Source organism: Rhinolophus sinicus, chromosome 16 (genome assembly GCF_057876585.1).
Source record: "Rhinolophus sinicus isolate RSI-liver-muscle chromosome 16, RSI-T2T, whole genome shotgun sequence".
NCBI classification, from domain to species: domain Eukaryota; kingdom Metazoa; phylum Chordata; class Mammalia; order Chiroptera; family Rhinolophidae; genus Rhinolophus; species Rhinolophus sinicus.
In genome coordinates this window covers 108,915,336-108,926,360 of record NC_142516.1, presented here as the reverse complement: position 1 = coordinate 108,926,360, position 11,025 = coordinate 108,915,336, and the positions used below count along the sequence as shown (strand labels likewise).

Sequence of the window (11,025 nt, the reverse complement as noted above, 5' to 3'; positions counted from 1 at the left end):
AGGGATGAGCCCCACTTTGCTGTGATGAATAATCTTTTTAATGCATTGTTGTACTTGATTTGCTAGAATTTTGTTTAGGATTTTTGCATCTGTATTTATCAGAGATATTGGTCTGTAGTTTTCTTTTTTTGTGTTGTCCTTACCAGGTTTTGGTATCAGGGTAATGTTGGCCTCATAAAATGAGTTAGGGAGTACTGTCTCTTCTTCAATTTTTTGGAAGAGTTTGAGCAGGATTGGTATTAGATCCTCTTTGAAGGTTTGGTAGAATTCACTAGTGAAGCCATCTGGTCCCGGACTTTTGCTTTTGGGAAGGTTTTGGATGACTGATTCAATTTCGTTACTGGTGATCGGTCTGTTTAGATTTTCCAGTTCTTCATAGTTCAGCCTTGGAAGGCTATATGTTTCTAAGAACTTGTCTATTTCTTCTAGGTTATTGAATTTGGTGGCATATAGTCCTTCATAGTATTCTTGGATGATCCTTTGTATTTCTGTGGTGTCCGTGATAACCTCCGCTTTTTCATTTCTGATTTTGTTAATTAGTGTCTTCTCTCTTTTTATCTTAGTGAGTCTAGCCAAGGGTTTGTCAATTTTGTTAATCTTTTCAAAGAACCAGCTCTTTGTCACATTAATTTTTTCTATTGTCGTTTTGTTCTCTATTTCATTTAGTTCTGCTCTGATTTTTGTTATTTCCTTTCTTCTGCTGACCTAGGGTTTCACTTGTTCTTCTTTTTCTAGTTCTTTAAGGTGTAACATGAGGTTATTTATTTGCGATTTGTCTTGTTTCTTGAGATAGGCCTGTAATGATATAAATTTCCCTCTTAAAATTGCTTTCGCTACATCCTCAAAATTTTGGTAAGATGTATTTTCATTGTCATTTGTTTCTATGTATCTTTTGATCTCTCCTCTAATTTCTTCTTTGACCCAGTCATTCTGTAAAAGTATGTTGTTTAATCTCCATGTATTTGTGTTTTTTCCTGCTTTCTTTTTGCAGTTGATATCCAATTTCAAAGCCTTGTGATCAGAGAATATGCTTGGTATGATTTCAGTCTTCTTAAATTTGCTGAGGCTGATTTTGTGTCCCAATATATGGTCTATCCTTGAGAATGCTCCATGTACACTAGAAAAGAATGTATAGTTTGATGTTTTAGGATGAAGTGCTCTATATATGTCAATTATGTCCATTTAATCTAATGTGTCATTTAGGGCTGCTATTTCGTTATTTATTTTCTGTTTGGATGATCTATCCATAGCTGTCAATGATGTATTTAAGTCCCCTAGTATAATTGTGTCTTATTCAATTTCTCTCTTTAGTTCTGTTAGTAGTTGTTTGGTATATTTCGGTGCTCCCTGATTGGGGGCATAAATATTGATGACTGTTATGTGTTCTTGTTGTATAGTCCCCTTTACCATTATGAAATGTCCATCTTTGTCTCTTGTTATCTTTTTCACCCTGAAGTATGTTTCATCTGATATAATTATGGCTGCACCTGATTTTCTCTGGGTACCATTTGCTTGGAGTGCCAATTTCCATCCCTTCACTTTGAGTCTATGCTTGTCCTTGTAGCTGAGATGTGTCTCTTGGAGACAGCATATGGTTGGGTTAAGGAAATATTAAAGGAAGACATTTTGATGGCATTCAGGACATCAAGGGTAATACGAGGACAGCTCTGATGGCCATTCCAGAAAAAGAGTTCCAAAATTGCTTTGAAGGGTGGACTAGGTGCTGGCATCAGTGCATAGCTTCCCAAGGGGAGTACTTCGAAGGTGACCATAGTGACATTCAGCAATGAGGTATGTAGCACTTTCTCTAGGGTGAGTTCGTGAGCTTAATTGTCAGAACTCATATATAGAGGCCTACAAAACCAGCTGAGGGCCTTTTTTTTTTTTTTTTTTTTTTTTCCTCCCAAAACTGCCTCAGGGGTCTGGAAATCATTCAGGCCACCCTGGAGCTGTTGTGAATGGCTTCTGTGGCCCTTCTGAGTCTCCAGACATGTTTCTAAAACACCTTGGGGATGAAGGAACTGATCTTCCCTACCTAAAGTAGCAGGGGAAGGCTTCACTTTTCCCCAGGGCCTGCAAAAATGTTCTAAATCAGTTCAGGTGCATAGGAGCTGCTATTTCTTGCAAATAATGTGCACAAAGGATGTCCTAGGGCTGTCTGTACCTCTGGATTTTCTCAATCCCCTCAGCTGTCTATGGAAAGCTAATCTCCTCAATTGTAAATCCCACTGAAAAATCTCAGACATTCCTTTCATCACCAAAAAAGGCCCAGATCCACTGGTACTCACTCTCTCAGAAGCACAGAAGATGCCACATGCTATAGCAATTGGCTGAGATATGGGAACCAAGAAGACTATGAGGACCTTAGGAGGACCAGATGTTAGAACACTTGGACAGTGAGTGATGATGTACTTCTGGACCCTTAATAAGCAATGCAGGGGGAACTGCAGAGTCCAGAGATTATGGTGGGATATAGCTTAGGAGACCTGCCTGCCTTGCAGGGATTCCTGCCTAAGGACACAGCTAGGGAACTACCAAAAACTGTTGGGTGTACTGTGGAAGGCAGGACAGGAATGAATCCCCACACCTCTGCGCACTAGACATCTGCTAGAGGATTTACACAGGGTTTTTCCTGATCACACAGGTTCTCCAGGGCCAGATTCTTCCCTCTTGCTGCTTCTCTCCTGCTGCCATCACAGAACACAGGACATGGTGCATCCTAGGCCACTGATTCTAACTAACTCACGAGGAACCTTACTGAGCCATTCTCATCCACTTAGGGGGTTTTCTATTCTAGTTCACATCTACTGAGTTTATTACAATAATTATTAAAATTATTTATTTCTGTTCCTGTTTGTTATGATGGTTACTTGTCACTTCTTTTTGGGGGGATATAACTATGCTAGGAATTATTTTTGTGGTTGTTGTAAAATTTTGAATAGACTTTTCTGGTACGGAGGTGTTTGGTTTTCTGATGATGAGTAGAAAATCTCTCTTCTCAAGCCCAGCTTCTGGCCCCCTCTTTTCTCTTCACCACTTCACTTTCAGTGGGTTCCTCTGCAGTGGTTTTCCCCCACTCCTGTTCACTCTATCCTCACAGCCCAATGCTGGACTTTGATCTCCACTGGGCAATAGGCATGGTCACATTCCCAACAGTTACCCCCATATTCCCTCCTTCACACCCAGGCACAGGTCCCTTTACTCCTGCCCCTTCCCCTCCCCCCACCCCTCACATCAAGTCTGGTCCCAGGTGCTCTTGTAGGCCCCTTCTTTCTTCCTTACTTACCCTCCCTTTACCCACTATTTCTTGACTCTCTTCCTGTTCTCTGCCCAGGGCAAAGCCCCCTGAATCCTGCCAAAGGGCCCTACTCTTCCTGTCTCAGTAAACCTACCATGGGCTAACCCCTCCAAAGCTTTGATATCACCTATACATTTCTGCATATTCCCTTCCTCTCAGTTGGCCAGAACCCCCTCCCAAAGTTGCGATAGAAGCCTTTAGCGCTTCACTCTCCTAACATGCCTCGTATTTCTGATCCTTCAGCAGCCTAACTGCACCTTCTCAGGACCCCTCAATCTCTGCCCTTCCTTGGAGCAGGGCCTAACTAGCACGACTTCAGAATCTGCAAAGGACCAAGCCTCTCGTCCACTTTACTTGAGACTGAGTTCTCTCTAAAACCTCCAGAAAAAGAATCACAGAAGCTAATCCAATTTTAAAAAATCATTTTAAGATAGCTTCCTTTATAAAAATGTTATCCTTAAAAAAGTGACTGAAAATGTCAGTTTTAAAGTGGAGTGTACGTTATATTACTTCCAGAATTTACAATCAGTACCTAAGTGGTACACTTCTGTCTTATGCTTGCCCCCTTATGAAAGGATAGATGGAACTCTGAAATAGCTGTGCAAGGATAGGTGCACCTAAAATAAAATATATAATCCAATCTTAATTATGAATGTCTGAACCAAATCGTGATATCTTCAATCTCAATGAAAACAGAAGTAGATTTAAGTTAACATTATAAACACAATTAGCAAGCAATGCAAGAATGTCTTATTGATTCCCTTATTGTCTCATTTGATATATTTCCAGAATAGAAAATCTGTTTCCCAGGTCAATTGAGATTATAACTAATTAATAAAATTGTATACACTTAAGGTATACAATCTGGTGATTCACTCTACACATCTGTTATGAAATGATCACCATAATCAAGGCCATTAACATTTCCATCACATCATATCCCCTCACACACCTTTGTGTTTATGTGTGACAGGAAATCATAAGACATACATACTCACTGTATTAGCCAATTTTACCCACCATATTAGAAAGTCCATGACTGAAAGTCTTACTACTAGGAATTTATAGTGGAAATATGTTGAAATTAAGAGTTTCCACATTTTATAAATTGATGAAGTTAACCATAATGTCTAAGAAAAGAATAGAAATACAGACCTCAAGTCACTATACATTTCTGTACCAGACATGATGCCTTAAAACAAACTTCAGTGCATTAAAGATGAACAAATGAGGAGCCCCTTGCTTGCTTCTTTTCTACACCCTGCTGCACACAATGCCACAAAAATATATTTCAAGCCTACACACTTTCAATAAATTGAAATAGAGGCGGGCCAGTGGCTCAGGCGGTTGGAGCTCGGTGCTCCTAACTCTGAAGGCTGCTGGTTCGATTCCCACCTGGGCCAATGGGCTCTCAACCACAAGGTTGCCTGTTCAACTCCTCGACTTCCGCAAGGGATGGTGGGCTGCGTCTCCTGCAACTAACAATGGCAAGCGGACATGGAGCTGAATGGCGCCCTCCACAACTAAGATTGAAAGGACAACAAATTGACTTGGAAAAAGTCCTGGAAATACACACCATTCCCCAATAAAGTTCTGTTCCCTTTCCCCAATAAAATCTTAAATAAAATAAAACGCAAACAAAATACAAGTATATTATTAAAAAAAATTGAAATAGAGTTTGGAGGGGTGGGAGGATGGGTGAAAAGGTCAAAGGAAAGAGAGTGGAATCAATTCTATTGTGCTACTTGCTAACAGACAGATAATTACTAGAGTAAATGGGGCGATCGCCTTGTGAGGTATAAAAATGTCAAATCAGTATGTTGTTGACCTGATACTAACATAACTAATATTATATTGAGTATCAATTCAACCTAAATAGAAAACACACACTCACATACACACACGCATATTATTAAAAAAGAGATTACTGACAATACACCCACCCCCAAATAAATAGCTCGTCATAGTCAATCTATGAGAGACTTATAGAGTTTTACGAAAAACACCTAAAATGCCCTAAATTGAAATGATATGACCTAACAGTAAGTGGTAGTTAACACATATCCAGAATTGGGGGAAAAAAATGGAAAAACACACACGTTTATTACCATTCAAAATTGCAACAGATTTTATCTGAAAAGATGGGGAGAAAATAGAATGAATATGAATGAAAACGACGGGACCAAAACATATGGAATTACCACGGAAAAATGGTATTTTTTTTATTCGGACAGGGGACAGATTACTCGGCCTTGAGAGGGTCGTCCTGAGAGTGCAGAGTGCCGCCTGGTCCAGGCAGAAGGCTGAGCAAGGGCCCTTAGCGGCAGGAGAAGCCAGCCGAGAGTAGGCAGCCCCTGGGAGCCTGGGAGACCAGGCTGTGGCCCGACGCAGCTGCGGGAAATCCCGGTGGTGCCTGGCTGCCCAGGGATGAAGGACCAGAACAGACGGGGCGGGCCCAGAGCTACAGGGCCCTGACGAGGCTCGCCATGGGGGAGGGTTCATCAATAATAAATGAGATGCAAATGAAAACGGCACTGGGATTTCAAACATGCAAATCATAAACTGTAGAAAACCACCAACAGGGGCAACATATTTGAAAAATGGAATTTCCCCACCTGTGTGAGCACCAATATTGAAGAGGTGATTCCAGCGCGGGTTGTTTGTTGAATTGCTTTGGAGGACAGGGTGTTTCCTGGACTGAAGTAGGAAATGCCCCAATGCGGTGTTTCGCATTTCTGATTCTCTACGTTTTTAAATAAAAACAAGGACATGTGCCTCAAAGTGTCCATGGCCAGATGGCTAGTGGAAGAGAAACGGTAGAAAGAATACAAATATCCAGCAATAGGAGAAGAGGCTAAACTAGGAAGTCCCAGTTCATCCACATCGACCCGTAGGAAAGGACTGTGACACTAAATGACATACAGCTCCAGGTGACCATATGGAGACGTCTCAGGCACAATCGCTTGAGGCACGAGACAAAGTGCAAAATAAGCCAGTCCCAAAAGGCCCAATATCATGGGATTCCTTTCCAATGAGTTTGCTAGAGCAGTGGGCTTCCAGAGAGGAAAACAGAAGGGCGGTGGACAGGCTCTGCACTGAGGAACGGAAGAAGACTTACTGTTTAATATGAGGAATCAGAGTTGCAGTAGTGAAAAACTAAAAACAGGAAGGTTGGGCCGGCCTGGTGGCTCAGGCGGTTAGAGCTCCGTGCTCCTAACTCCAAAGGCTGCCAGTTGGATTCCCCCATGGGCCAGCGGGCTCTCAACCACAAGATTGCCGGTTCAACTCCTCGAGTCCCGCAAAGGGATGGTGGGCTGTGCCCCCTGCAACTAGAAAAGAGCAACTGGACCTGGGACTGAGCTGCATCCTCCACAACTAAGACTTTCAGGAAAACAACTTGAAACTGACCTGGAACTGAGAACTGAGACTGCGTCCTCCAAAACTTCCTTTCAGGAAAACAACTTGAAGCTGAACGGCACCCTCCACAACTAAGATTGAAAGGACAACAACTTGACTTGGAAAAAAAAAAAAAAGTCCTGGAAGTACACACTGTTCGCCAATAAAGTCCTGTTCCCCTTCACCAATGGAAAAAAAAAAAAAAAAAAAAAAAAAAATTAAAAAAAATTAAAAAAAAAAAAAAAAAAAACAGGAAGGAGGACAATGGTAATGGTTGCTCAACAGTATGACTGTGCTGGATGCCCTAAAGCATTAGGAAATGACATTTCATCTCATGCATCTCACTGCATTAGAAAACCGCAAATTGCAGAAGGAAACGGGAATACACAGATGATTAATTTTCTTACAGGTCAAAAAATGTATTGTTACACAGTGAATATAATGTGCAACCCTAAAACTGCAAAATGAGAAGTACATTCCTTCAAAGCTTCAAATCCATGGAGATTGTCTAATTTGATGTTTATATTCTAAAGGTCATGTGACCTTGAAACAGCATAAAAGCCCACTGAGGACCAGAAAGTCCCTCAGTGACCCTTCCTCAGTGGCCTTGGAAGCTGCATCCCGTCCAGTGGAGCTTCTCCAGCACCAACCTTCCTGAGAATCAGCTGACATACAGGAGGAGCACAGCTAAGTTTCAGGTGAGTTTCCTTTGAACTTGGTCCTTAGATTCAATCTCAGACAAAGGAGACACTAGGAAGTCTAGGTAGTGATGTGGAGGTAGGCAGTGGGGGAGGGAGGCTTTCCCTTTCTCAGCGGATCTCAGCAGAGAGACAGACTAGCTCAGACCATCTCAGTAAAGGCTCATGGTTGCTCCAAGAGTGATTCCAAAGGAAATGGACCCGAGCACTGTGACTTGTGTGAGCTGGAGGGTGAAGAGTTAGGGCCACTTGGTGGGTTTGGCTAAGGGCATTTAAAGCCGAAATAATGAATTTGTTTAGAATTAGTACAGACATACTCTGTGTTTGGTCACTAGGTCACCACACAGCCCCTGGGAGAAGAAGGTGCATGAGGACTCTCATGTGAGTGTGAATTTGAAAGATGCCTTTGTCTTTTCCCTCAGGTATTCCCCAAATCCATAGCTGAGAAAGAGGGACCTGAAACTCCCAGGAGGTGTGGCTGATGGCGGGTCGTGACCGACAGCGCGGGCCTTGTGGAATCTTGAAAGTCCAGAAAGGGAAGAAACAACAGAGGGCACCAGTGGCACACAGGGCTCTTCCAGCAGAGAAGGAGGATCCCAGGGTAAGTAGAGGCTTGTCTTTGTCCCAAACCTGGGGGTGGTTTGACTCCAGAGACAGGGTTTGGACAGGGCCACTTCTGTGTCCATAACTCAGTTGTCCCTTCCCATCATCTGCCTTGGGCGTCCTTCACCAGGCAGCGTTGTCCCTTCGGATGCAGAGGAACAACTTACTTGCTAGTTAGTGTCCTGTCCAGGCTGTTTTGTGTCCAGATCTTTCCATCTGGGTCTCTGTTTTCACACTTCAGCCTCCAATCCTTTCTCCCGCATCCCCCTTAACTAACCCGGGCTTTTGGAAACACCAGGCAATCATCAATCTCCTGGCACATAGCAAGCCCCATGTATCTGTCCGTTCTCCATAATCCATACTCCACATCCATGAATCTGTCCTCCTGTTCACCTGGGATTTGTGCTGACTCACTGACCTCCTCTTCCCCCTCCCCCCACAGGTGAAGTGCAAGGACTGCGGAGCCTTTGGCCACAGGGTGAGCAGCTTTAGATGCCCCATGAAGTGCTGGCAAGGGGCTCTAGTCCCCCAGCCCCTGGGCCCCAGCAAGATGAAGGAGAATCTGAAACCGTGTACTCCCCGGGACCTGCGAAACCCAGGGTCCTTTACCAGAGCTGAGAGACAGAACGAGCCAAATCCAAGGTGACTATTGTGGGAGGTTGGAGTCAATCTTTGGGCTGAAATCTATGAAGCCTTTGTTTCCCCTTCTTGGCATAGTGTGCAGCACCATCTTTAGGCAAGGACAGGGACATGGGAAGATAGAGAAAGGAGCAGTGTCCTCCAGGGCTCCCATTCAGAACATTCTCCTCCTGTAGAATCACTGTGGGGGAGGTGGGCCAGGGAGCATTCTGCAACTACGCAAATGACATGAAAAGGCAATGGAGTGGAAATGGAAGTCCCTCCTGGAAAAACCTGGAGGGCTCCCTGGAGTGGGGGAAGCATCTGAGATGAGGGAAAGGCCAATTTGGCAAAGGCAAAGGGCTTCACTCACTATTGCTATCACAGCAAAAGTGGGAAAGCGCTGGGCGCTAGAAGGTTTGTCTGCATTGGGGATGGGAAATGTAGTGACTTCCAATTCACGCTTTCTTCTGCAGGCGAGAGCAACAGCAGGGACAGGCTGGACTCCAGAGATTTCCCACGAGTCGCCAAGGAAGGCCCCAGCACAACAGGAAGGAATCAACAGAATACTGTGACTACGTGAGGGTGAGTGTCCCCCATTTCCAGTCTTTTTTCCTCTTTGGGGTAACCGGGACTTACCTCAGTGATTTTCTGCATGAGGGAATTCTAAAACTTCTATTCTTGCCCATGTGGTTTCTGTTACTGTGGTTTTCAGATGCTATTTCCCCCCAGAGTCATTGATTTTCCACGATATGGGCATGTGTGCCCACAATGTAGTGGTGGAAGGTGTGGGAGGGATTTTATTTGATGCTTCCAAATGTAGAGTCCTATAGGGGAAAATAGCCATCTTGAAATTCAGTACCCCACTTTCAAATTGCCCATCCAAACTCGTTAGTCATCAAACTGCTTTCCAAAGTACATGATTTGCATCCATTCCTCAAAGAGTGTAAGAAAGGTCTTGATTCGACTTCATTAACAGGAGGCATTTTGTAAGAATATTTCTGGTTTTGTTTTGTTTTGTTTTGTTCTATCTGACATCAAAAAAGATATCAAGGGGATTTTACAACTTCTTTTGTGCTGATCAGCACTGAGGTCAAACACCTTATTATCTTAAAATTGATTGCTGGTATGTCTTTTACAGTTCTAAATTTGTTTTAAGGTTGTAGATGTTTTTTCTTTGTTTCTCTCTAATGTGTATGTGATGGTGAGAAAATTCTAACATGTGATCTCTGTGTTCTGTCCTCCCACAGCATCCAACCAGGCCAATGCCCGTCCACACGACAAAGAGGAAAGGTGTCCTGGATGCCGATCTCACAAGTAGCTCTCCACCTACCAGGAAACCTGACATGACCTCCATGGCGTCTCCCACCAAAAAACCTGAACGGAGCATCTTGCAATGCCCAGGACTGTATACAGGACAGGGAGTGCCTCTCAGTGGCATGCCTCACCCAGCAGACAAACACTTTCTCCAGGATCCTCACCACATTGTCCAGCAGAGAGACAACAGGCCCCACTTGGTCCCCCTTGGTGATCCACAGGCTGCCTCCAAGACTCATGGCCTGGGCCATGCCCTTATCTCCCAGGCACAGCCCAAGTTTCCTGAAGTGAAGTCACATACCATCGGGTATGGAGAGGCACAAAGTTGGGGCCATGACTCCAAACGCTGCGTCAAGGCACCAGGCAAGAGAGCAGCCCAGATCCCCATCGAGATGTGCCACAGCCCCCAAAAGATACCCAGAATCGGCCCCTTGGACACACCCCAGAAGAGCACAGAGAGATCAGATCTGAGGGCTTTCCAGACTCTCCATCCTCCAGCTAGACCTAGACCGGCAGTGGCACCTCAGGTGACCGTGATGACACCTGCCCAAGAGCACAGCATTGACTTCCAGCCACCACGCAACGGCTCTCTCCTGAAGACTGTCCAGGCCTGCGTCATGCCCCAGCCACCACCCACTGATCAGGTTCCAGGCCAGTCCCTCAGAATGGTCTTCACAAGATTAGGCCGAGGCCAGTGGAGCTGCAGGTTCATGACAGCTCCCTCATTTTCTCCTGCTCAGAAGTCAAGTTCTCCTGGTCAGAGCCCTCCCGTCTCAGAGAAATCAGAGGGTCATTGGACCCGTGTCCCCTGGAGTGTCCTATACGATGACCTTCAGGTTTCCTCTTCGTCTGAAGAGAGTGATGGTCAGTGAGTCAGCCCAAGACAACAAAGACTTGTCCTCCAGCCTGAGGTGACCTGGATGTGACTGTTGACCTGGTGAGGGAAATTTACTAGGAGCAGGCTGCTTCTGATGAACCAGCAATTCCCCATCTGTGGTGGGTGTACCAGTGGGGGAACTGCAGATTATGCTTGGGGACACACATGAGCAAACACTGCACTTTTTACTGATGTCAGTGGACTTTATCTTTCAAATA

General features: G+C 44.4%; 1 protein-coding gene across 1 annotated transcript; it reads left to right on the top strand.

The window, feature by feature from the left end:
* The first annotated feature begins 7,873 nt into the window (after positions 1-7,873).
* LOC109456906 (protein FAM90A13) lies at positions 7,874-10,802 on the top strand. The gene is made up of 4 exons (XM_074331506.2): positions 7,874-7,993; positions 8,438-8,637; positions 9,090-9,198; positions 9,864-10,802. Exons 1-4 carry the CDS (start codon positions 7,874-7,876, stop codon positions 10,800-10,802), a joined length of 1,368 nt encoding a protein of 455 aa, XP_074187607.2.
* The last annotated feature ends 223 nt before the right edge of the window (positions 10,803-11,025 follow it).

Excerpts from the sequence above, each read along its gene's own strand:
- LOC109456906 (XM_074331506.2), top strand. The coding sequence starts at position 7,874 with ATGGCGGGTCGTGACCGACAGCGCGGGCCTTGTGGAATCTTGAAAGTC. Across the intron at positions 7,994-8,437 it reads CAGAGAAGGAGGATCCCAGG|GTGAAGTGCAAGGACTGCGG; the intron begins GTAAGTAGAGGC and ends CTCCCCCCACAG. Across the intron at positions 9,199-9,863 it reads AATACTGTGACTACGTGAGG|CATCCAACCAGGCCAATGCC; the intron begins GTGAGTGTCCCC and ends GTCCTCCCACAG.